The sequence below is a fragment of the Mixophyes fleayi genome, chromosome 9 (genome assembly GCF_038048845.1).
Source record: "Mixophyes fleayi isolate aMixFle1 chromosome 9, aMixFle1.hap1, whole genome shotgun sequence".
In the NCBI taxonomy this organism is placed as follows: Eukaryota; Metazoa; Chordata; class Amphibia; order Anura; family Limnodynastidae; genus Mixophyes; species Mixophyes fleayi.
The window spans coordinates 111,187,028-111,213,988 of record NC_134410.1 but is presented as its reverse complement, the minus strand read 5'-3'; the positions used below and the strand labels follow the sequence as shown (position 1 = coordinate 111,213,988).

Here is a 26,961-nt window from a genome sequence, read left to right as displayed (position 1 = left end):
GATTCCCTTTGGATTGAGGAATACAGTCCCCACATCTTTAGAGTCCTCAGCTAGCTCTTTAACACATGTTACACAAACACTAGTATTCTTTCTCTTGCCTCCTACAGGCTCAGAAGAGGTTCTTAATAAAGGAGAACAGGATACTAATTGAATCTAAACAAAGAAATAAGTAGCACCCCTGTCTAGAGGCTTACCTAAGATTGGCGCTCTTTGGCTTTTTTGGGGCAGGCTGTAACTCCATAATCACCGGCAATTCCAACTGCATTGCTCCACTCCTGCCCGTGTCACCGCCAATCCATGCACTGCCTACCCTTGAAGTGACATCAGTGTAGCGCTTCCTTATGGCGCTGTCAGGTCAGCATCATCTCTTTAATGCTTTATCTGCTGCAAGGCTGTTTGAAAATCCAGAAACTAGCGGCCCAGGGTCCACCTCGGTCACAGCTAGCATCCTCTAGGGCACGACACCGGGACACTCCTATTGCGTTTGGGAACATCACTAGCTAATCCCGCACAAAATAAAACTAGCACTAGCATTGTTATAGTGTCCATGTGGTAGCAACTTTTTCGGAGGGACTCCATGTTCCTTGGCATCCCGAAATTGCCTCTGTACACGCCTGTTCTGGCAGCACTTTTGGAAGGAGGGTTCTGGACACTCTTTATAAAACAAAGTAATTATTTCTTATCTTTTAAAACCCTGGGAAGGTGATCATCATTGGAAGTATCTTGCACCAGGGGTCAAGCATCTGTAACAGATACGCCTCATGTGAGGCTGTCTCAACCTCTACGTAGGTAGCGAGCATGGAAACACGCCTTTTATTGTACTTGCTGTTAAAAGGCCCCATTTGCCTCTGTAAGGATACAGAATAGTAAGGGTAAAGTACGCCCCATCCTGCATGCTTAGTACGGAAATGAGCATTTTACCCACACGCAAAAAAGCACAAATCTATATCAGGCCCTGTGTGTCCCGCTACCCAACAATGAACTTGAGACTATATGGAAAAGCCGAGAATGTCTAGTTCAGGCCTGTCCAACCTGCGGCCCTCCAGATGTTGTGAAACTACAAGTCCCAGCATGCCCTTCCAGCTATCAACAGGTTGTCTACTGGCAAAGCATGCTGGGGCTTGTAGTTTCACAACACCTGGAGGGCCGCAGGTTGGACAGGCCTGGTCTAGTTCTTCTACTTCTCAGTAGCTAGATACAAATTGTTTGTGTTCAGTGCTGGATCTGTAGTCTCGAGTCTTATTGCCATCCGTCTTCGCTTGTGGCTTGCAGCAAAGCATTGGAATCCGTCTAGGAATCCCTGGGCACTGCGGCTTACAGCCTGAGGGCTGGGTCTGAGTGTTGGGTGGAAGATGTGGCATGGCGTCAAAAAAACTTTCTCTTAAAAGCTCAGCGGCAGATTGTTTATCCAATATTTACTTTTCTCTATGTAACAAAACAATACGCTTGTGTGTTTATCACCCATTTGTTATGTCTAGAGGTCAAGTCATAAACTGACTCATTGAGCATTACTCATGGGAAATCACCTAGAAAGATCCAGACTTCTGTGTACAGGAATAGTGTATAGTAGAACAGGGAGAAAGATTAATTACTTGACGCTGCCCTCCACTACTTAATAGCTACTCCAACACAATATTTTACTAACCTGCGCAGTGGCGCACGCAGGGGGGGTTTCTGGGTCTCCAGAAACCCCCCCTCCGCTAAAAAGTGCCCTACATGTCGGCACTGTAGTATACAGCAGCCGCGGCGCTGTCTAAGAAGCGGCGCTGTATTGTATACAGCACCGCCGCGGACGCTTCTTTGACAGCGCCGCGGCTGCTGTATACTACAGTGCAGCCGAAACGGCGCTGCCGCGCATGCGCGGCAGGTCTCTAGAATTATTTTTTTTCCGGGGGCGGAGGAAACCCCCCCCTGACAAATCCTCCGTGCGCCCCTGCTGCCACCCTCCCTGTAGCTGCGGCTTTTCTGTGCAGCCGTTATTTCATGTGGTTCCTATATTCCACAGTTCCGGATGAAAAGAGAAGGGGAGTGAGTGAGACGACCAATCACAAAGGAAAAAACGGAACTCTGGCACTAAGTGATGTGGCCCAATTCACAATGAATGACCGTGTACAAATGTATGCGATAAAGAGAGCTGCTGGCCAAACAAGCATTTATTGATAATCCTATACATGGTCATAACATTAAAAGTGGTTAGCACTTCTGCCTCACAGCACTGGGGTCATGAGTTCAATTCCCGACCATGGCCTTATCTGTGTGGAGTTTGTATGTTCTCCCCGTGTTTGCGTGGGTTTCCTCCGGGTGCTCCGGTTTCCTCCCACACTCCAAAAACCTATTGGTAGGTTAATTGGCTGCTATCAGAATTGACCCTAGTCTGTCTGTCTGTGTGTGTGTTATGGAATTTAGACTATAAGCTCCAATGGGGCAGGGACTGATGTGAATGAGTTATCTGTACAGCGCTGCGGAATCAGTGGCGCTTTATAAATAAATGGTGATGATGATATAACCTAGATATTAGGCTCTATATTTAAGTGCAGCTGTACGTGCACAAAGATAAATATTAGATGATCAATCTTATTATCTTGTGAATCAGTAAAAGAACAAACCATATATAGAGCCTAATATCTAGTTTATATGAGAACATTTTTATGCTATGATCATATATGGGATTATAAATAAATGCTGGCTTCTGTATATAATTTGTTATCCGATTAATCCCTTTTTCATCAGGACCAATCAGAGCCTCATCTCTTGATCAAGGCTTGTGACTGGTCCTCCCGCTCACACCCCCTCTATCGCCATTTAAGGATGTTAAGCTATATTTCATGTATCTCCGGCGGTGTGGAACGGAGCAAGTCAGGGCCGTAACTAGGGCTGTGCGACAGGGGCGACCGCCCAGGGCGCAAGTCTGAAGGGGGGGCGCAATTTAGGAATATTTTAGGTTAATTTGGTTAAAATTGAGGGCTAGGGGGGCGGCATTTGTCTTTCTCGCCCCGGGGCGCTAGAATTCTAAGTTACGGCTCTGGAGCAAGTTATAAAATAATTTTATAGGTGCAACCTTAATAGTGTCTCTTTGTAATGTGGTAGCAAGATCTAGTGCTCCGTCTTCATAACGACAAAGAACGAAACCGATAAGTGAGGGTGGCATTATAAATCGTGGGACCTATGGAATTCTTTTTTCTGTATCTCTTTTCACCCAATATACCTGGTAAGCATGAGTGATATCCTAAATAAAGGAGCACTGTATTGGTATGTCTGGTCATTCTGGCTCATTCAGGGCTTTATTTCTGCCATTCTTATTCTTTTACAGTTCACGGCCCGCCAGAAAGTGTATAACATCGCCAATGAGCTGCTGCAGACAGAGAAATCGTATGTGTCCCGTTTACATCTCTTGGACCAGGTGAGGAGATTGTCTTATGTTTAAAGAAAACATCATCTTCACTCTATTTCCCCTCATTTTTCTATTTATTTATTTTTTTTCATTATTTTAAAAATATTTTTAAAGTGTGTTTTACTAGGGCCGTTTTTTTTTTAAATCAAAAAATAATTAATCTCATGGTCATCTGTATGTACCATGTTTTGAAGTAGGCAGGGATAGAACAGCCTACTACCAGCCATCAGAATGCTCAGCACACAAGTATAATGAGCTTTGTGTGATGATGCCACAGACTGAATGTTAGTCAGCGAAAGGAGCAGGGTCCCCCCCAAAGCGCAGAGTAGTAACTTGAGGTTCCTGTCAAACTGGTGCAGAACAATTGTGGTGTAAACCTTACCTGTATATGAAACGATGGGGGCAATATGTCAATCTTCTTTCACCGTCTGACCTTTCGTTTCCAGGTGTTCTGCGCTCGGCTCATGGAGGAAGCTGGCACAAAGGGCTCATTTCCTATTGAAGTAGTGATGGGAATTTTCTCTAACATCTGTTCCATATACTGCTTCCATCAGCAGTTTCTGCTGCCCGAACTGGAGAAACGCATGCAAGAGTGGTGAGTTATCAGGGTTGGTGATTGTAGGGTTCACTAGGGCTCCTACAGGAAGGAAGTGACCGTTGCTTAGAGTCTATTCCACAGGTTAATATTTGTCAACCCCCCACCCCACCCAAATAAACAAAAAGGATTGTTCAATTTTTGCCTGTTTAATTCTTTCTTTAACGATGCATTCTGCAATGTTGCAGCCAATAACTGGCAATTGGTCATAGTCTGTATCAATGATATAGTCAAGAGAATAATTTTCAGGCACTGTTGGAAGATGACCGGCAAAGACCCCTCTTGAGAGCAACGGAGCCAGAGGGGATCCGACTGCTCTGCTTGAGGAGCTAAATAGCCAAATCTCATCCGATTTTGGCCACTGACATGTGGTTGAGAGGCACTATCTGGCCATTTGTTTTTCTTATGCAGACCACAATCTACTTGCACCCCAGGGAAGCAGTTGTAGCAGAACGCTCTCTAGTTCTCTCCTCTAACACCTCTTATAGATCTACAGTATATCAGGCATTTACACGTTACATGGTGACTCTGTATAATTACTGCAGGAAGGGATTTTAAAATGCAATGTAACTGGCACCTAGTCATACATGTGAAAGTGATTAATGGGTGATATATACTGCTAGATCAAGTCTAGACCTGCTATGACGTCTCTTAAAGTAGGCTAAGATGGTATTGTTGGTATATGGGCAGCACTTCTGCCTCACATCGCTGGGGTCATGAGTTCAATTCCCGACCATGGCCTTATCTGTGTGGAGTTTGTATGTTCTCCCCGTGTTTGCGTGGGTTTCCTCCGGGTGCTCCGGTTTGCTCCCACACTCTAAAAACATACTAGTAGGTTAATTGGCTGCTATCAAAATTGACCCTAGTCTGTCTCTGTCTCTGTGTGTGTGTGTGAGTGTGTATGGTAGGGAATTTAGACTGTAAGCTCCAATGGGGCAGGGACTGATGTGAATGAGTTCTCTGTACAGCGCTGCGGAATCAGTGGCGCTATATAAATAAATGGTGATGATGATTGTTGCAAAAATGCTGAGTGCAAAGAAAAATATATGACAATACCTAGCCTGGGCAATACCCATAATAAAAAGCAGCTATGAAATAATAAAACTATCTTGTTACCATCATTGCATTCTTTAACAAACGTGTATTATTTATTGTTCCAAGTGAGTGCTCTGGGAAATGGGATGGACTTGTACAGACATATACCAGCATTTGACAGAATGATTTCCTGAATAAAAATGACTGTTCTGATACTGAAGAAATGACACATTCTCTATCTTCACCCTCTTTTGCAATATCAAAATATTTTCATGTTTTGATCCACTGTACAAAAAAATCCTTTATGTGCTATATTTAGGGACAGCAACCCTCGGATTGGGGACATCCTCCAGAAGTTGGCTCCATTCCTTAAAATGTATGGAGAGTATGTTAAGAACTTTGACCGAGCCATGGAGCTGGTGAACACTTGGACGGAGCGCTCATCCCAGTTCAAGGGCATCGTCCAGGAAGTGCAGGTGAGGTTTTCCCAGAATCCTTTTCTGCCTATGCAGAGAGCCCTCTACTCTATATATGCAGCAAGATTGGTTACCACATTGCTGATTCATTGAAGGACTGAAGGTATTCTGTACTCAAGTACCATTGAATTTACCAGATAATAACTACATGGAGGCACATTGTATACTGCAGTAAGTCTGATTGATCTCTACGGAAAGCCATCAGAATACACACAATATTAATAAGAGAATGGATAACGTGGCAGATGCTGTATGTACTATTGTGTTCCAACCACTTGCTGCCTGCTAACACTTGTGTCTGGTCTGCTCATTCTCTACTGAGATCAGTGATCACTATTGCAGCTTAAGATAATTGTCCATCTGCCCCCTGATATATATATAAATGCCCGCATGTACGCGCCCTTGGCGCCAGTCCTGTTTTACCATCTGACACGAGAACAAAAGGAAAAGAACCTATTTGGCACCTTCATCACACAAATATCAGTATTATTAAATGTAGATCCCAGTTCTACTGAGATGTCCGTTTTATGCGACTATATCACAATTCTCAGAAATCCATGCATGCCGAGGTATTTAAAAATACCAAAACCAGTGGACCGACAGGCGTGACTTTTATATTATCATTATAATGCCATCGTGCTGATATAATGTACTTAACATCCAACAATAAGAGGCAATATACATGCAGTTATTAAAGTTGGCTTCAATTCTAGATTTTTATTTTTTTTTGTCTGTTTTATTCTATGACCAATAATTACCAGATGCTAAGACTGGAGAGAGAAGAAGGAATTTTTGGCTCTGTAGTAAAGGAACAGAGTTTATCAGACTCTTTAATGACTCCGCTTTATACCCTGTGAATCTCTGTTGACATTTTAAATGCTAATGCGTTAAATGTCACCTGTGTTTAGCTTAATTAACCAGCTTGTGAACTAATACAGTGCAGTGGTGGGTGGGGCGGAATTCCTTACACCAGTTTAGACATTGATATTTACTGTACTGGAGTTAAAGAAAGATAAACGTCAGTAGGATTGTGGGTGTGTTTGTTTTGTCTTTTCAAAGTTCATGGAAATGTTTTCCGATGTGTTGGCCCTGGGGGTGCCCCCCCCCTCCTTTCCAATCAGAGGCGGTGCACCCTCCCTCCCCCCGCGAGGGCTATTCAGTGTTTGAGGTGCCTTATAACCATTGATGACCTAGCCTGTATCTATCTATTTAATATTTACAAAAATATATCTACAAGATCTCAAGCCAAAACAGAACGTTTTTATATTTTTAATATATTGTACTATTACTTTAGTGGTTATGTATCACAAATCTCTTCATTTGTATCTGCCAGTTTTGCATGCATTTTATACCAATGATACTATTATAGTACCTTTTTCATATAACGCCTATTTAGGTTTGTCTATAGACCTGAAGTTAGAGCAAGCAATACATATACTGTATATAGTGCAGGTGTCCATGCATTGTTTCCAAGCATCAGCAATGTTTTCCTTTGTTGTACCAGAGGGAGGAAGCCTGCGGTAACCTGACATTACAGCACCACATGCTGGAGCCTGTGCAGAGGATTCCACGCTATGAACTGCTCCTGAAAGATTATCTCCAGAAACTGTCAGAGGAGTCGGGAGACCGAAGGGATGCGGAGAGTAAGTTACACTATTGGGGGAGCGGGTGGTGCAGAAAATAAGAAGGGGGGTTCAGATTTATGGCTAGATTTACTAAGCTGCGGGTTTGAAAAAGTGGGGATGTTGCCTATAGCAACCAGTCAGATTCTAGCTATCATTTTGTAGAAGGTACTAAATAAATGAAAGCTAGAATCTGATTGGTTGCTATAGGCAACATCCCCACTTTTTCAAACCCGCAGCTTAATAAATCTAGCCCTTACTCAGTTTCACTTTACATATGATGGGCTTAGCCAAACTTTGGCTCTTCACCTGTTGTGGTTCTTTTTGTCCCAACATGCCTTGCAAGTCCGCGGCTGGTAGGCCTGCTGGGACATAGAGTACCACAATTTTCCTGCCTCTGATAAAGGCTAATCACAGCGACCTAGAATACAATGTAAACATTGTTCATTTCTTCTGGTCAAGTTCTCATTTAGTTCTTGGCTGTTATCGCAGGATTTGATCTTCAACTGAAGCTCTATCCAGGATTTACTTTATTTAACTAGGAAGTGTTACTGCATCTAAATATTATCTACATTCTATTTCCATTCTTTCTTCCTATTTGGGGAACACTGCGACCTTGGGGCATAGAGGCTGCTCCAGGAGCTTGGGACTTAATGGTGAAATCTACAGAAGCTCTTCCCCCCCCTCTATATCTCCCTTTCCGACAGAATTGCCTTTCTATTCCCCTGGAGTGAGCGCTTGTATACAGTGCTGGAGAGGGCAGTATGATTTAATGTTCATTATTCATGCATGACGCAAATGAAATGCAGACTCCTGACCGTTCCCTTTTTTTAAAAAGAAAAAAAAAAAATATTTCCTGTCCTTCAGCTCAACTGGTGGAGTTGTTAAGCAAAGCCTAGACCAGGCCTGATAGAAAATGTCCGATTCTGTGAAGTGTTATTTCCATCAAAGGTGGATTCACCATATTTCAAAATCTACTACAATCCCTATTCCGAATGCTGCTTCTCTGAAGGACAGCATGGATAGAAGAGGTGGCATGATTTTTGAAGTTCTTACATGGCAACAGGAGCTGCTCCCCGACCTATTTTGGCATCTGCCTGAGTTAATGAGGCAGTTTGAGAACCGGTTGGAACAGATTACTGAGGATCTACAGTCAGGTAAACCTAGGTCCAGTGGTGGATCCTGGAGGGGGGCGTCGATCTCCTCCCCCAGCACACTATGTAGATGTTCCTGGCGCCTAAGAGGAAGGCAGAGAATCCTGCCTGGTCCACTCTGAGAGTCCAAAAGGACTCTTGAGTCTGGCCAAGAAGATCCTGGTACACCAACATTCTAAGGATGGTGGCATTGTGGAGGCTATTAAACCTAGTGCCTTTTCTGCACCAGAATTTAGTTTGGTTGTCTTTAATGACGTGGCTGTTGAGGCCATGATCCGCAAAGAGTTGAAATTCTTTATGTGGAAGACCGCTTTCCTTCTGACTATTTCCTCAGTAAGAAGAGCTTCAGAGTGTGGAGCACTGTCATGCAGATCTTCATTTATATCCACCTAAATCAAGAAATTATTATTCCATTATTCTGGTGGAGAAGATCCCTTTATTTATTAGATGCCTGAAGATCTATCTGGATAGAACAGTGCGTAGGGTCGACAATCTGTTGGTCCTCTTCAATGTGTAAAAGAAGGGTTGGCCAGTAACTAAGCAAACCATTGCCAGGTGCTTTAGTTCCGTTCAGCAGGCTTACATTAGAGCAGGAAAACCGTTTTCAGAGAATATCACTCTACTGGATCAGTAAGTGCCTCTTGGGCGTCACTGTATGGAGCCTCGGCCAATTAGCTGCTTTGTGCTTACGTTAAATCCATTTCTCTGATTCCCTTTGGAGGACGCTGTTCTCCAATCCTTTTACACCAGGCCTGTCCAACCTGCGGCCCTCCAGGTGTTGTGAAACTACAAGCCCCAGCATGCTTTGCCAGTATACAACCTGTTGATAGCTGGAAGGGCATGCTGGTAATCGTAGTTTCACAACATCTGGAGGGCCGCAGGTTGGACAGGCCTGTTTTACACTCTTCATTTTTCTTGATAGGGTGTCTAAAGTGTGTGTTCCCTAACGGGATTTGTTATCCTTGTTTGGTGTCATTCTACTATCCTGTCCTAGAAGACTTTGTTGGCTAATAACTGAGGTTTTGTTGGAGAGGACATATATGGGGGAGGGAGCCTCTGAAACTGCAGATTTCAAATTAAGTGCCTAACTCATTAGCCATCATTTATTTATATAGCGCCAGCAAGTTCCCTAAGACTTTATAATTGGGAACAAACACAGTAATAAAACAATACTGGGTAATATAGACAGACAGGAGGAGGGCCCTGCTCACAAGCTTACAATCTATGGAACAAGCTATATACCAGGTATACAAGCTAGCAGTGTTCCCCCAAAAGTAATCAGAGAAATGGATTCAGCGTAGGTACAAAAATCCTCTTTACAGAAAGTGAAAGCTTTTGTCTTTTTATAGACATTATTTATTTTTATTTGGAGGGGGGGGGTTAACTCAAGAAGGTGCTCTGTCCCTGATAATTAATAAATCCTTATTTATATGGAACCATACTGCCCTCAGGTGGTTGCAAGGAATATACCGCAGATTGATCTGTACTACTGTTAATGCTTTATGCCCATTGTTGTTGGTGGTGGTGGTGTTTTGTTTTGTTTTTTTGTTTTTTTTTAAATACCAGTGAACATGCTGGAAATTCTGAAGAGATGAGATGAGGGTGGACCAGCCCTCCTAAATTTTGCAACTGGGCATGTCACACCTGTTTAGGTTCATGCGTGGTTGGTGTGCAGTTTAGATGCTTTATAGATACGTTCAATGTGTTCCCATTGAGATGATTTACTTTTTCCTAGTGTGCTGATAAGAGTTGAATGCATTGAAATAGAGGAGTTAAAAAACACATGACAATGTAGCTGAAGTTAAACGCACGTAAAAACACAAATGGGTCTTGTCCGGCTGGATAGAATGAGTTTTATTTGAACAACCATTTACATGCTTTTAACTGCCGTACGATGATCCAAAATGCAAAAAAAACCAGAATATAGTAGGCTACATTAATAGTCCATAAAACGCATTTACCATTTACAGTAGGCATCCATGACTTAACTAGATGGGTTTGTGTGTCCATCCCCTGAAAAGGTTATGATTTATAATGTATCCTAGCTATGATCTCCTCTGACACAGGTAGAGGCAATGTCAGACGGGTGTTCTAGAATGTTGCGGTTTCCTTGTCGGAATATTATGGCGTTCTTAAGTGAGGATATGTTCAGTCAGAGTAAAGCTGGGTACACACTACAGAATTTTCCACCAACTTTTTATGCCGATCGATTTAACATGCGATCGATGTTCCGATTGCTCGGTCCATGGACTGCATACACACTAGCCTTGTTTAGGACGATAAAGGAAAGAGCGACTTTTTACAGCCATGTTGTCGTGAGCAATGACTGTAATTTCGTACTCACTGTTGTGGATCGGTCTGAAGTTTATACACACTACACAGCGGAAACAAGATTTGAACGAAAATATTAAACGGTACGACCAACCAAATGAGGCGACAATCGTCCATTTGGGCAGACTTTCGACCATCGTGTCACTGCACACACTGACCTGACTTTTGAACGAGCGGTCGTATGTCGGCTGATTTAGCCGATTATAGGACGAAAACTGTGTAGTGTGTACCCAGCTTAATATACAATAGTAATTCCATTACCAATTTAATGACCTACAAACAGCATTCACCACTCAAGTGCTGCCCGTAAAATTATCTGTATAATATAGATGTAATAATTGTCAAGTAACAAAAGACAATCTATTGTATAAAAAGGAAACTGGGTATCTAAAGCAATGTTTTATGAGCAACTAGTATAAACATTTTTGCACATCCATGGAAGAGAAGGTTTATGAGCGTTGCTTTTGCAGCAGTGAAAAATCTGTGGGAGGCAGGATATGTGAATGTGGACTGCATGTTACATTCAGTGTATCCTATTATCTTCTTGCAGAGTCCTTGGATCTTATAGCGACTGCAGCCGAGCACTCCAATGCAGCTATAAGGAAAATGGTGAGCGCTCTCTATGTTCTCTGTTAGTCACCTATGTTCCCCTGTTCCTTCTCTCTCTCACATGCCCTCTAGCTCCAGTTCTCATGTCTCTTATTTCCATCCCACAGGAGCGGATGCACAAGCTTCTAAAAGTGTATGAACTCTTAGGTGGTGAGGAAGATATTGTGAACCCCACTAACGAGCTGATAAAAGAGGGACACATACTAAAGCTGTCGGCAAAGAACGGGACCACCCAGGACAGATACCTAATACTGGTGAGCAGCCCACCACTGCAGCATCATTGGGGGATCACTATGAACCTAGCCTGTTTTGTTTGTCCTGTTTATGGGAAATCTCTTACTTAAATATACCTTCTGTCTGTCTTACGTTTAAGGCGAGGAGCTAAAATCCAAATAGATTTATGAAAGTGGCTAAATGGGTGTGGACTCTACCTTAGGAGCATCAGATTGGAAGATTATCATAGAGATTAATTAATAACTTGGCCAAGGTGTGATCTTTATTGTAAGAGATGAAACTAGCACTCTTAAGGAAAATTTTGGATGAGAGGAAAGGGGATTCTTAGATCTTGATGACGGAATTTCTTGATAACATATGCTGGGAACCCTTATTTCTATAAGTAGATCCGACAGCTTATAGGGTAGATGGACTGACGAGAAGAAAAATGGGTCAACTATACCTGACCTGAGAGTACCATGGGATTAGTGACTAGCTAAGAGGACGTTCACTGAGAGCTTGAAAGTCAGGATAACCACACTGGGCAAGTAGACTGTTCATACTGACATTAAAGAATGTGTGAGAGGGAGTATTTAAAGCTTGGGTCCCTCCCATAATTCATCATCATCATCACCATTTATTTATATAGCGCCACTGATTTTGCAGCGCTGTACAGAGAACTCACTCACATCAGTCCCTGCCCCATTGGAGCTTAGTCTAAATTCCCTAACACACACACCCACACAGACAGACAGAAGCACAGACTAGGGTCAATTTGATAGCAGCCAATTAACCTACCAGTGGAAACCCACGCAAACACAGGGAGAACATACAAACTCCTCACAGATAAGGCCATGGTCGGGAATTGAACTCATGACCCCAGTGCTGTAAGGCAGAAGTGCTAACCAATGAGCCACCATGCTGCCCATAATTGAAGGCTAATTAGTCTCCTAATTGTAGAAGTTGCAGTGGGGAGGCAAAAAGCATCTACTATGGATATTTGAACATCTTGTTTCCATGGTGTATGCGTTTTTCCTATGTGAACCAGACTTCCCTTTCTGGAAACTAAAGTGCTATTAATCCAGAAAAAGAAAGTTGTTATATCTTGTAGTGCACTCTTAGGGGGGTATTCAATTGTTAGCGAGATCCCCGAAAAACGAGCGCTCTAAAAATATTACCGTTAATACGGTAATATGCGCGTAAATACCGTTAATACGGTAATTTACTCGCTGGATTTCAGCTCGCAGCTCAGGGAGCTGCAAGATGAAATTCAGCGAGTAATTACCGTATTAACGATAATATTTTTAGAGCGCTCGTTTTTCGGCGGTCACGCCGAACAATTGAATACGCCCCTTAGACATAATGAGATATAAAAATATATACTTTATTTTTAAAATTGTTTTGTTTAATCCTGTGAGATATATGGAGTTAAAAGCAAGCAAAATAAATACAGTGTGTGATAGTCAAAAAAGAGAAGGAATACAATTTTAATCAGGTGGAGTCCCAATAATATTATTGTATATCAATTCACCCTATCATATATATTCTGACTGTGAAAATATATTAAACGTATTGTGTCTCCTCAAATGACTTCCCTTATTGCTAGTGCAGTAATATAGAGAATAACTACTACTGATCTTGCGTGCAACAGTGTTAGTGATACAGACCACTCTATCAATGTAGAAAAAATTGTAACTCGCAGCTCTGTGTGAACAGTCTGTTTTTGCCTTGACAAGCTGTAAGCGAAACGCGTGTCACCAGGCTGGTAAAGGGAATAGCAGAAGAATGTTACAAGATTTTTTAAAAAAATATGTGACCACTTTGCAACTTTAATTTTCCTTTATAAAGAAAATTAAATATTAATACATATTGATGTCTGTGCATTTTTCTAAGAAGGATTGCTACACATTTATATTTTATTTTACATGACCTTTTTGTTTATTTTTTTTATGCCAGAAATAAAATGTCATATTTTGAGTAGCAAGTCTCTTCTGTGGCTTTTCCTTTCAATAATAAACAGTAGTTATAAAGCCCGTTAAGGGACAAATTAATACCCGGTGTACATGTCCTGTAGTAATTATGTACCATTAATACATTGTTCACAGTTCAATGATCGCTTACTGTACTGTGTTCCGAAGCTGCGTCTGATTGGTCAGAAATACAGTGTGAGAGCACGGATTGATGTGGAGGGGATGGAGGTGAGTGTAAAAGATAATAGTTATGTGAGTGTGTGTGTGACATAAATAAATGCAGCGATGCTCAGTTGTCATTTTTTTTTCTCCTTAGTTGAAACACAGCAGCAGCCCTAATCTGACGAGGACATTCTTAGTGTCTGGAAAACAGCGGTCTCTGGAGCTCCAAGCCAGGTACTCACAGGTTAACAAGATGGAGATACGCAACGCATCGTGTTTGGGGGAATCTAATGACTTTATAATGTAGAATAGACCTGGGGGTAAATGTATCGAGCTGAGAGTTTTCAGGCGGGTTTGAAAAGTGGAGATGTTGCCTATAGCAACCAATCAGATTCTAGCTGTCATTTTTGTAGAATGTACTTAAGAAATGACAGCTAGAATCTGATTGGTTTTTCAAACATGCCGGAAAACTCTCAGCTTGATACATTTACCCCCTGGACTGTGGGTGGTGATTTCACTCTGTAATATTGGGGATTCCAGTGTCACCAGTGCAATGAAAGGTGCAGCCAGTAGAAGATTATATTTTCCAGGCATGAGTGCCTTGAAAATTTTCAGAGCAAATAGGACTATCTCTCAGGACAGTTGCGCCTGACTGGACAGGAGCTGCAGCCAACCGGCTGGATGCTGCCATCCAGACAGTTATGAAAATTGTTCTACAGCTGGTTCTACAGAGAAGGAGGCATTGCAATCATGTTCTGTCATTGTACGGCTTAGAAAATGAAAGCATCTGATTTGGTTGCTATGGGTAACACCATATTTTCTACACTGGTCTCTAGAACAGTTTTCACAAATGACCTCCATGATATTTTCTCAGGACATGTGAGGTTTTGTACATATAGCATGCAGATATATAGTTCTTGCCTATATTAGTCTTTCTTAGGGTGGCCACAAATGCTGCAATATAAGGCAATTCATCATAATCACCATTTATTTATATAGCGCCACTGATTCTGCAGCGCTCTACAGAGAGCTCATTCACATCAGTCCCTGCCCCATTGCGCGCGCACACACACACACCAATTTGATAGCAGCCAATTAACCTACTAGTATGTTTTTGGAGTGTGGGAAGAAACTGGAGCACCCAGAGGAAACTCACGCAAACACGGGGAGAACATACAAACTCCACACAGATAAGGCTATGGTTGGGAATTCAACTCATGACTCCAGTGCTGTAAGGCAGAAGTGTTAACCACTAAGCCACTGTGCTGCCCAATTGGACATGTATCACAATGTTTGGCCTGCATGGACTGGAATACGATCCCTATCACCCTATATCTACAACGCTTTCCAACTAGGCTAAAGGACCCTAGTACAGCCGTAAAGATTCAGCTGTCTGCCTGTACACTGAATACCTCTTCCCAAATTTGGCCACCTATGTCTTTGGCCAAATTTGGAAACTGATGTCATCTATTGGGCTTAACAGCAGGATCGACCAGCATGTTACCTGCACTACAACTTTGTTTCAGATGCAGTGACTAAACGCCATGATTTTATCAGTATCCTTGAAGTGAACAGGGATGTGGGGGGCTGACCAGTTTTTCAGTGAACCGATTTATTCGATAGATAAAAAATAAAATGTCATGCCTTTCTGTCATCCAACGCAAATGTCATACACTGTTCAAACACATGCTTCACATTCTTTTTATTCATGCTACTTCTGATGTTTGAGAGATTGTGAGCAGATTTATTTTCATTTATAATTTTCTTTTACATAGAACTGAAGAAGAGAAAAAAGACTGGATTCAGGTGAGTTCACAGCACAGAATTTGATGTTGTTCTTAATAGATTTGTGTACCTTATTTTGGTTAGAATACATTAATGAATTGCTGTATTGTTTAACCATACTGCTGCATCTTGTTAGTGCGAGATCATTGTGTCAGTCTCAACAATGAGTCTATGAATTGGTGGTGGTGGGAGGTATCTGGCTTAACTTTGTCAGATAAAATACAGATCACTTAACATTAACACATTAGTGATCCTTAGAGCTTGTGCACAGTCATTGTTTAAATCAACGGACAGGTGAGTGGGGGAGACGGAAGCTGACGTAGGGATCTTTAATCTTTTATGAAGAGGTGTTGGTGCGGTCCTCACGATCATCTTTGTATGGTGGATGACTGAGCAGGGATGAGAAAAAAGACAGCATGTCCTGCTTATACCCTGCATCGTCATCCACTGTTTGTTAAGAAAACCACTAAAACATAACTAGATGCAAGTAACTGAAACATTGTATAAATGTTATTTGTGTGAGTCGGGGTTGATAGTTGCATATTGTCTCTCATATTTAGGCGATTGAAGCTACGATGAGCCGTCATGAGCAGACAATGGAGACCTACAAACTTCTTAATTCCTCCCATCGGGAAGATGAAGAGACTCCCCCCAATTCACCGGTAACTAATGAGCAGGGAGGGGACTATGGGAAGCATAAATAAAGAAACAAAACAAAAGCCAAAATCAGAGTAATAGTCTTGGTACCCGAAGAGCCATTAAACATAGCTCCATGGAGAAAGTATTTTTCTATGAACTCCTTTTTTCCAGTCAGCAGAACCAGGACCCTGCTGGCTTCTGAAATTGATGATTCTCCAGGTCGAACAGCCTGGAGACGTAGTAGGACTATGAAATGTGTGCAGTGCAAGAAAACAGCTGATTTGGATGCCTGACCACTTGCCACACAGTTCACATAAAACTGTTCTGCAACTCTGTGAAGATGGTTTCTTTGGCAATTTTTTGTTTACAATTTTTTTATCCTGATAGATAAATGAGGGAGGGTAACATGGAAAACAAATGAAGGTCGTTAAACAGGAGATATCTGGTTGTTAGGCAGTATTACTTTCTCATGGCCCTTATCTATTATACAGAACACAGACCTGGGCAAGCGAGCCCCAACCCCAATTCGGGAGAAGGAGGTGACCATGTGCATGAAATGCCAAGAAGCTTTTAACTCTATAACCAAAAGGAGGCACCATTGCAAGGCTTGTGGACATGTGAGTATATCACTTCTCCTTCACATTCCATTCATTCTGTTCATTTATTCCACTCGCTAGTTCCCCCTCAAGCTCCTCTTCACTCACCTCGTTCCCTTTCCTCTCCTGTTCTCTCTCAGGTTCTTCTCTTACTTCTTTTGCTGCTTCTCCTTCATTAACCCCTTACTACTTATTTCTGAATTTTCTTTTCCTCTTATTCCCTCCACCCCTCCTCCTCTCCATTCCCTCACCCATTCTGTAGCCTTCCTTTCGGCTCGCTACTTTTATTTACAACTCCTCCTTTCTGCTTGCCCGTTCTCTCCACAGCTCCTCCTTTACTGCTCGCTCCTTCCCTCCACAGCTCCTCCTTTACTGCTCGCTCCTTCCCTCCACAGCTCCTCCTTTACTGCTCGCTCCTTCCCTCCACAGCTCCTCCTTTACTGCTCGCTCCTTCCCTCCACAGCTCCTCCTTTACTGCTCGCTCCTTCCCTCCACAGCTCCTCCTTTACTGCTCGCTCGTTCTCTCCACAGCTCCTCCTTTACTGCTCACTCGTTCTCTCCACAGCTCCTCCTTTACTGCTCGCTCCTTCCCTCCACAGCTCCTCCTTTACTGCTCGCTCCTTCCCTCCACAGCTCCTCCTTTACTGCTCGCTCCTTCCCTCCACAGCTCCTCCTTTACTGCTCGCTCCTTCCCTCCACAGCTCCTCCTTTACTGCTCGCTTCTTCCCTCCACATCTCCTCCTTTACTGCTCGCTCCTTCCCTCCACATCTCCTCCTTTACTGCTCGCTCCTTCCCTCCACAGCTCCTCTTCCCTCCACATCTCCTCCTTTTCTACTCGCTCCTTCCCTCCACATCTCCTCCTTTACTGCTCGCTCCTTCCCTCCACATCTCCTCCTTTACTGCTCGCTCCTTCCCTCCACATCACCTCCTTTACTGCTCGCTCCTTCCCTCCACAGCTCCTCTTCCCTCCACATCTCCTCCTTTTCTACTCGCTCCTTCCCTCCACATCTCCTCCTTTACTGCTCGCTCCTTTCCTACACAGCTCCTCCTTTACTGCTCGCTCCTTCCCTCCACAGCTCCTCCGTTTCTACTCGCTCCTTCCCTCCACATCTCCTCCTTTACTACTCGCTCCTTCCCTCCACATCTTCTCCTTTACTGCTCGCTCCTTCCCTACACAGCTCCTCCTTTATTGCTCGCTCCTTCCCTCCACAGCTCCTCCGTTTCTGTTCGCTCCTTCCCTCCACAGCTCCTCCGTTTCTGCTCGCTCCTTCTCTCCACAGCTCCTCCTTTTCTGCTCGCTCCTTCTCTCCACAGCTCCTCCGTTTCTGCTCGCTCCTTCTCTCCACAGCTCCTCCGTTTCTGCTCGCTCCTTCTCTCCACAGCTCCTCCTTTACTGCTCGCTCATTCCCTCCACAGCTCCTCTGTTTCTGCTCGCTCCTTCCCTCTACAGCTCCTCCTTTTCTGCTCGCTCCTTCCTTCCACAGCTCCTCCGTTTCTGCTCGCTCCTTCCCTCCACAGCTCCTCCGTTTCTGCTCGCTCCTTCCCTCCACAGCTCCTCCGTTTCTGCTCGCTCCTTCCCTCCACAGCTCCTCCGTTTCTGCTCGCTCCTTCCCTCCACATCTCCTCCTTTACTGCTCGCTACTTCCCTCCACATCTCATCCTTTACTGCTCGCTCCTTCCCTCCACAGCTCCTCCGTTTCTGCTCGCTCCTTCCCTCCACATCTCCTCCTTTACTGCTCGCTACTTCCCTCCACATCTCATCCTTTACTGCTCGCTCCTTCCCTCCACAGCTCCTCCGTTTCTGTTCGCTCCTTCCCTCCACAGCTCCTCCGTTTCTGCTCGCTCCTTCTCTCCACAGCTCCTCCTTTTCTGCTCGCTCCTTCTCTCCACAGCTCCTCCGTTTCTGCTCGCTCCTTCTCTCCACAGCTCCTCCGTTTCTGCTCGCTCCTTCTCTCCACAGCTCCTCCTTTACTGCTCGCTCATTCCCTCCACAGCTCCTCTGTTTCTGCTCGCTCCTTCCCTCTACAGCTCCTCCTTTTCTGCTCGCTCCTTCCTTCCACAGCTCCTCCGTTTCTGCTCGCTCCTTCCCTCCACAGCTCCTCCGTTTCTGCTCGCTCCTTCCCTCCACAGCTCCTCCGTTTCTGCTCGCTCCTTCCCTCCACATCTCCTCCTTTACTGCTCGCTCCTTCCCTCCACATCTCCTCCTTTACTGCTCGCTCCTTCCCTCCACAGCTCCTCTTCCCTCCACATCTCCTCCCTTTCTACTCGCTCCTTCCCTCCACATCTCCTCCTTTTCTACTCGCTCCTTCCCTCCACATCTCCTCCTTTACTGCTCGCTCCTTCCCTCCACATCTCCTCCTTTACTGCTCGCTCCTTCCCTCCACTTCCCTCCACATCTCCTCCTTTACTGCTCGCTACTTCCCTCCACATCTCATCCTTTACTGCTCGCTCCTTCCCTCCACAGCTCCTCCGTTTCTGCTCGCTCCTTCTCTCCACAGCTCCTCCGTTTCTGCTCGCTCCTTCTCTCCACAGCTCCTCCGTTTCTGCTCGCTCCTTCTCTCCACAGCTCCTCCGTTTCTGCTCGCTCCTTCTCTCCACAGCTCCTCCTTTTCTGCTCGCTCCTTCCCTACACAGCTCCTTTACTGCTCGCTCCTTCCCTCCACATCTCCTCCTTTACTGCTCGCTCCTTCCCTCCACTTCCCTCCTCATCTCCTCCTTTACTGCTCGCTTCTTCCCTCCACATCTCCTCCTTTTCTACTCGCTCCTTCCCTCCACATCTCCTCCTTTACTGCTCGCTCCTTCTCACCACATCTCCTTTTCTGCTCGCTCCTTCTCTCCACAGCTCCTCCGTTTCTGCTCGCTCCTTCCCTACACAGCTCCTCCTTTTCTGCTCGCTCCTTTCCTCCACAGCTCCTCCGTTTCTGCTCGCTCCTTCCCTACACAGCTCCTCCGTTTCTGCTCGCTCCTTCCCTCCACAGCTCCTCCTTTACTGCTCGCTCCTTCCCTACACAGCTCCTCCGTTTCTGCTCGCTCCTTCCCTCCACAGCTCCTCTTCCCTCCACATCTCCTCCTTTTCTACTCGCTCCTTCCCTCCACAGCTCCTCCGTTTCTGCTCGCTCCTTCTCTCCACAGCTCCTCCTTTTCTGCTTGCTCCTTCCCTACACATCTCCTTTACTGCTCGCTCCTTCCCTCCACATCTCCTCCTTTACTGCTCGCTCCTTCCCTCCACTTCCCTCCACATCTCCTCCTTTACTGCTCGCTCCTTCCCTCCACATCTCCTTCTTTTCTACTCACTCCTTCCCTCCACATCTCCTCCTTTACTGCTTGCTCCTTCTCACCACATCTCCTCCTTTTCTGCTCGCTCCTTCTCTCCACAGCTCCTCCGTTTCTGCTCGCTCCTTCCCTACACAGCTCCTCCTTTTCTGCTCGCTCCTTTCCTCCACAGCTCCTCCTTTACTGCTCGCTCCTTCCCTACACAGCTCCTTCGTTTCTGCTCGCTCCTTCCCTCCACAGCTCCTCCTTTACTGCTCGCTCCTTCCCTACACAGCTCCTCCGTTTCTGCTCGCTCCTTCCCTCCACAGCTCCTCCGTTTCTGCTCGCTCCTTCCCTCCACATCTCCTCCTTTACTGCTCGCTCCTTCCCTCCACATCTCCTCCTTTACTGCTCGCTCCTTCCCTCCACATCTCCTCCTTTACTGCTCGCTCCTTCCCTCCACATCTCCTCCTTTACTGCTCGCTCCTTCCCTCCACATCTCCTCCTTTACTGCTCGCTCCTTCCCTCCACATCTCCTCCTTTACTGCTCGCTCCTTCCCTCCACATCTCCTCCTTTACTGCTCGCTTCTTCCCTCCACAGCTCCTCTTCCCTCCACATCTCCTCCTTTACTGCTCGCTCCTTCCCTCCACATCTCCTCCTTTACTGCTCGCTTCTTCCCTCCACAGCTCCTCTTCCCTCCACATCTCCTCCTTTTCTACTCGCTCCTTCCCTCCACATCTCCTCCTTTTCTGCTCGCTCCTTCCCTACACAGTTCCTTTACTGCTCGCTCCTTCTCTCCACATCTCCTCCGTTTCTGCTCGCTCCTTCCCTCCACAGCTCCTCCGTTTCTGCTCGCTCCTTCCCTCCACAGCTCCTCCGTTTCTGCTCGCTCCTTCCCTCCACAGCTCCTCCGTTTCTGCTCGCTCCTTCCCTCCACAGCTCCTCCTTTACTGCTCGCTCCTTCCCTCCACAGCTCCTCCTTTACTGCTCGCTCCTTCCCTCCACAGCTCCTCCTTTACTGCTCGCTCCTTCCCTCCACAGCTCCTCCTTTACTGCTCGCTCCTTCCCTCCACAGCTCCTCCTTTACTGCTCGCTCCTTCTCTCCACATCTCCTCCGTTTCTGCTCGCTCCTTCCCTCCACAGCTCCTCCGTTTCTGCTCGCTCCTTCCCTCCACAGCTCCTCCGTTTCTGCTCGCTCCTTCCCTCCACAGCTCCTCCGTTTCTGCTCGCTCCTTCCCTCCACAGCTCCTCCTTTACTGCTCGCTCCTTCCCTCCACAGCTCCTCCTTTACTGCTCGCTCCTTCCCTCCACAGCTCCTCCTTTACTGCTCGCTCATTCCCTACACAGCTCCTTTTCTGCTCGCTCATTCCCTACACAGCTCCTCCGTTTCTGCTCGCTCCTTCCCTCCACAGCTCCTCCGTTTCTGCTCGCTCCTTCCCTCCACAGCTCCTCCGTTTCTGCTCGCTCCTTCCCTCCACAGCTCCTCCGTTTCTGCTCGCTCCTTCCCTCCACAGCTCCTCCGTTTCTGCTCGCTCCTTCCCTCCACAGCTCCTCCGTTTCTGCTCGCTCCTTCCCTCCACAGCTCCTCCGTTTCTGCTCGCTCCTTCCCTCCACAGCTCCTCCGTTTCTGCTCGCTCCTTCCCTCCACATCTCCTCCGTTTCTGCTCGCTCCTTCCCTCCACAGCTCCTCCTTTACTGCTCGCTCCTTCCCTCCACACCCCACCTATGCCACATTTCCTTTTCATTGCTTCTGCCACTCTTCCATTTACTTGCTTACTCTCGTCGCTTTACTGCAGCTTTTGCTTTTCCTTGACTACTGTGATAGATTTTTTTTTTATTATTATTTTTTGCGTATTGTGTAATATTATTTTTATGTTTTTGCAGATTGTTCTTTTACACTTTTTATTTCCGTTGCTTTCTTTTCCTTTCCTCCTACTAAGTTTCCCCATTTCCTATTTTTTTATTCTCTCCACCTCTATTAACAACTTGTTGCATTTCTCATATTACAGGTGGTTTGTGGAAAGTGCTCAGAGTTTCGAGCCAGGCTTGTCTATGACAACAACCGTACTAATCGCGTGTGTGTGGACTGCTACAGTGCACTGCATGGTTCTGTACCCAGCCCAGGTTACAACTCCCACACACCCCAACGTAGGAAATCTATTCTTGAGGTACTTGCTGTCTATACATCCTGGCTGCCTGCTGACACAATGTGATATGATCTTTCACTTATTTAGATCATCTTTCTTTCTGTACAGAAACAGGCTTCGGTGGTGGCAGAGCACAGTGTATTGTGCAGCTACATGCATTATATGGAGAAGGGAGCCAAGAGCTGGCACAAAGGCTGGTTTGTCATCCCGCAGAATGAGCCTCTGGTTCTGTACATCTATGGAGCCCCCCAGGTAAGTTTATCATGAGCATTATGGAATAATAGCGGAGAAGGGCAGGCAGCAAAGTTCTAGCGTGTGAGAAGGATCTGGCGCGTGGCGGAGGTAACTTACTCTCTCCTCTCTCTGTCCCAGGATGTGAAAGCTCAGCGGAGCATCCCCCTGATTGGCTTCGAAGTCACCCCAACAGAACAGTGTGAGCGGTCCGATCGCAAACACGTCTTCAAAATCAGCCAGAGCCAGCTCAGCTTTTACTTCAGCCCTGAAACGGAGGAACTGCAACGCCGCTGGGTGAAGGCTCTGTCCCGAGCTGGTCGAGGGGATGATTACAACTCCAAACACTTAATCCTGGAGACTGAAGAAGAGACTGCGGGGACAGGGGAATTGCTAGGGGACACTTGAGGACTGGTACACTACACTTCCCACTTGGAGATACACACCTAAAAAGGGTGGAGAATAGACTAATCCATTTCATCTTCAAACAGGGGACTATTGTGAAGGTGGGGATGGACTTGCTTGTCCACAGCTTCACATGGGGAGGGCTGGACTCACCCATAAGTACTTTCATGTGTTCTATGAAAGAACTGAACTGAACGGCTACCCCAGAGGACATCTGTAGAACTTAACCGCCTCTGGGAAAGCTGAATGGGGATGGGGCTGGACTGACCCATCATCACTTACATAGGAAGAAGTCGGATGGCTGGATTGACCCATTAACACTTCCTTCCCAGGTCAACAGATGCTTCCATTCTCTTGAACTCATACTTTACTCAAACCCATCATCGGCACTTTCTCTTTTTTTATGTTATGTATTATAATTATTTTAATAATATTTAGCAACACTTGTTTTTAAGTTGTTAATTTGCTCGTTCCAGTCCTGTGTTCCCAGTTAAGGTTTTTTAACCATCATTCCAAAAATCAATACTCATCTGTCCCAAAGTAGCCTGTTCATGTGAGCAAGGGCCTGCGTCACGGGAAAGTGAGAGAGAGAGGAGCAGAGTCAAACAACCCATAAACCATAGGAAGCGCTTAATACCACAGACGTGTACCACGTAAGCTAGCACGTTGATACAAACTAGCTCTACTGTCCCAGATTAATATACACATCACACCGGAATGTCCTTGTGCAACAGCTGAGGAATCTAGAGGATTTTGGGGTGGTTTAGGAACTCTCTTCCAAAATGATAGAACACTTGCATCAAAATCGGCGCTTCAAATGATATAGTTTGGAATATGCACATACAAAGACCATTATGTTAAAGCAGAGACTGTCCGCCACAGTTTGAAGGGACACTTAACCTAAAATAAAATCCAACTGAATATGAATAGGGGCATTCAAAACATTTACAAGCCAAGGTTTCAATATGGGGAAGGTGTATAGAACATACTAACGATACTGCATTGCCCTCCATTCCATTCTGAATTACTATGGATTTCAGCTGTTAGGGTCTGGTGTGCAGGCAAAAGATACTTCCCCATGATCAGTCTGAAGTTCACTTTTTTCTACCCTTCGTTACAGTATTCCACATTACAATACAAACACTTTCCCCACCTACTTCCTTTACTTAACAGGTTATGTGTAATGATGTGTATCTGTAACAGTCTAAGTTGTCAGAGAAGCTGGAATGGAGAATAATAGGAGCACTGCATCCCCCCCTCTCCACTGATGATATCACACATTCCTTGCCATTAGGCCACACCTCCAGCTTTTGGAGTAGGTAATGTGAGGAAGAGAAGACCATAGACTCACCAGCACCATCATAGAAAGTGATGTAAGAAAATATTTTTAAATATTCATCCCTTAATCCTCTAACATTGGAGTAACGTGGTCCTAGAGCAGTGTTGGCTAACCTGTGACACTCCAGGTGTTGAGAAACTACAAGTCCCAGCATGCTTTGCCAATATATAGCAGCTTATTGCTGGAAGGGTATGCTGGGACTTGTAGTTTCACAACACCTGGAGTGTCACAGGTTAGCCAACACTGTCCTAGAGTATCTTTATTCCTCTAAAAGTGGTATAATGCGGTCCTGGAGTACCCTTATTCCTCTAACATCTGGGTATCGTGGTACTAGAGTACCTTTATTCCTCTAACATTGGGGTAACGCAGTACTAGGACTCTGGCACACACATATCAGAAAACAAAACCAGCAAGAAGCTTGAATATCACTAAGATCATGATAGGTACCTGTAATGTTATAGGTGGGGGGGATTCTATTGGAAGGTTAGGGGAATACTATAGTAAGTTAGTCACATGCAGATTGTGGTGTTATCTGCACTGTTTTCTATTACTAGTGTGCGCTGTATAAACCACCTGGAATTTAGGTTCAGTGTTCCTTATAATGACAAATGTGTAACCCCTAGAGAAGTCGTTGCTGCAACACACCAGCAATCAGACAAACTCGCATGTTGCAACCAATAATTCTGGCATTCATGAAAGCTTTCTGGTACTGCACCTGCCACTCACTCCGTCCTAAAACCAATTACAATTCTGCTTGTGACTTGTGCCAAGTAACAACATTTTCACCTATAAATTGTGCCAAATCCCACAAGTGTGCAGATAATTTTGTTACAATATATTCTGTTAATTAGAATATTTGAAGAAAAAGAATGGAAATAACATGTCAAACATTTGGTGTAAGTCACAGGTAACAATGGCTCATTTTGTAGCAAACACAAAACATTGAACTACGGTGTTCTCGCCAGTATGTCGTTACAATACAATCAGTCTGTATATATTATGTACGCTTTTGCTGCCCTGTGAATACCCCCCTTTGTTCTGTGTCTAGGGCACAGGATCTGCTGCCAGTATCCACAACTACACCCACGTCTCTGCTTCCAATTTCTGTCCTTTGTTGAGTGGAGGCATTGCATTGGTGGCAGGCCACTAGGGATATTTGTATTAAACGCCTCACCCCACTCGGTGCTGGAGGTATGTTCTGTCTGTTCAATACAGTCTGTTTATTGCAACCAGTCTACTTGAGTGCTTTTTGTGTACACTGTGTAACGTAGTTACTGATGCCTGAGCGTCATGGGACATGTAGACCAGCAACTGAATGTCGTCTTTACTTGTATTATAGGCACAAACCAGCTGTTGCTTTATTAACTAGAGGCTATTAAACGCCTAACGAAAAATACATTTTGCCTTCTCTCTCCTCAGTCTATGTGGGAGAGGAATAGCTTGAACGCGCACTCATAATGCCAATTACTTTTCTACAGCCTGGCAGGGGTGTTGTTCATACCTCTCCTCTGTGGAATTGCACAGGGGAGGAGCATCGACAACTGAGTAAGCAGGACAGACCATTTGAGGCATCAGGGAAATGCTGCATCCCAGGTAAGTAAAACTCTGCAGTTTAAACCGTTGTTAAACTATTTACAAGACAGCTTCTATCTATGATAGGACGATGCACTCCTAGGTGGAATACAATTAAATGAAATGGTCATACACGAGAAACTGTGGAAGTTGTCAGGAATGTTGGACTATTAAAAGGCCAAGGCCTGTGTGCTTGATAGCGTGTGCATAGAGGAGCCAGATGAAACTTTATTTTAAGTTTTGGGTAACATTCTCCTTCAAATATTTAGGAATGCCAAAAACAAAATACAAAATACTCCTCAAGGAAAACTGTTCAAAATGATAACCACCAACACTTAGTCTTCAAACACCTAGTAGGAAAACGTGACATTACTAAAGAAAAAAAAATAATAATTTAGGTCATTTTTATTTCAATATTCATAGGGTTAAGGGTAGTAGGAGAGGTAATGATGTCTGAAGTAACAATTAGCAGAGGTGAGCCTCATTCTAACCCGCAGGTCTCTTGTTGTAATCAGCCACTGATTTATCTGTAGACTAGGCACAGCAGCTGTCCTCCGTCAGGTAGGACTCGCAGTGTTCAGTGAATTGATGGGAGAGAGAGATCTAGATACAATATAGGAATTTAGTGACCGGATTTACAGTGAGATTGGGTTTATATACCTACAAGTAATCTAAAGATCAGGACATGGGAAACAAAGTTAGAGGTGGGAGGGGGCCAATTGCAGATATAAGCCAATCAATAGAGTGTATTTTTTCGGGTTCTAATTTAAGACTTACACTACAAGCAGCAGATCACCACTAACTACAGCTGCTGGCATCACTAGTGTTCTGCTAATAATATACACTGCATCTATTATTAACACAGTAAGTATTCCTCCCTGCAACGGCCTCCCCAAATGTAACCCACATGGCACACAGGCCAGACAAGAAGTAAATCCATTATTGATGATTGTCTGGTCCTGCTTGGTCCCAGCGGAGAAGACATCACCATTCAGTCATAGACTATCTGCTGCACAACTTAAATACACCGTACTGACATTCTAGCCATTAGGCTCAGCACACAAAGCGCTGTTTCAGCAGCCATGGTAGAAGATTGAGGTGCTTGTATCGCCTTGCTGAGCGCAGCAGCGACCTCCTGTCACACAGAGTTAACGGTCCTCTGATGAAGTACGCACAGACTGCTGAAAGGGTGTTATATGCCAGATCTATGCTGGGTGTAGCCAGGATTAACAGCATACGTGATGTCATCACTCAGAGGTAAAGATGGCACAGGACTCATTTGAAAAGTGTTAGGGTGCAGGCCAACCATTATCTTACAATTTGCTTTTATTCATTTAAGTGACATTCACCACATCTTACATGGGTGTTTTCCTGCACAGCCACAACCTTTACCACTGACATTATGCTGTTTATAGGCTCTATGACGAAAAACAGT

The 26,961-nt window shown here is 44.9% G+C and overlaps 1 protein-coding gene across 2 annotated transcripts in view; it reads left to right on the top strand.

The window, feature by feature from the left end:
- FGD1 (FYVE, RhoGEF and PH domain containing 1) overlaps positions 1 to 25,183 on the top strand; it is a 103,372-nt gene extending 78,189 nt beyond the window's left edge. For both annotated transcript variants that reach the window (XM_075184927.1, XM_075184928.1), the window contains exons 5-18: positions 3,311 to 3,400; positions 3,838 to 3,986; positions 5,341 to 5,497; positions 7,002 to 7,140; positions 11,155 to 11,213; positions 11,321 to 11,467; positions 13,532 to 13,624; positions 13,713 to 13,792; positions 15,334 to 15,364; positions 15,904 to 16,005; positions 16,474 to 16,599; positions 21,842 to 22,000; positions 22,088 to 22,231; positions 22,352 to 25,183. In XM_075184927.1, coding sequence (XP_075041028.1) covers positions 3,311 to 3,400; positions 3,838 to 3,986; positions 5,341 to 5,497; positions 7,002 to 7,140; positions 11,155 to 11,213; positions 11,321 to 11,467; positions 13,532 to 13,624; positions 13,713 to 13,792; positions 15,334 to 15,364; positions 15,904 to 16,005; positions 16,474 to 16,599; positions 21,842 to 22,000; positions 22,088 to 22,231; positions 22,352 to 22,618 — 1,743 coding nt within the window. In that variant the 3' untranslated portion in view covers positions 22,619 to 25,183. The remainder of the gene's footprint in view (positions 1 to 3,310; positions 3,401 to 3,837; positions 3,987 to 5,340; positions 5,498 to 7,001; positions 7,141 to 11,154; positions 11,214 to 11,320; positions 11,468 to 13,531; positions 13,625 to 13,712; positions 13,793 to 15,333; positions 15,365 to 15,903; positions 16,006 to 16,473; positions 16,600 to 21,841; positions 22,001 to 22,087; positions 22,232 to 22,351) is intronic.
- Positions 25,184 to 26,961: the final 1,778 nt, after the last annotated feature.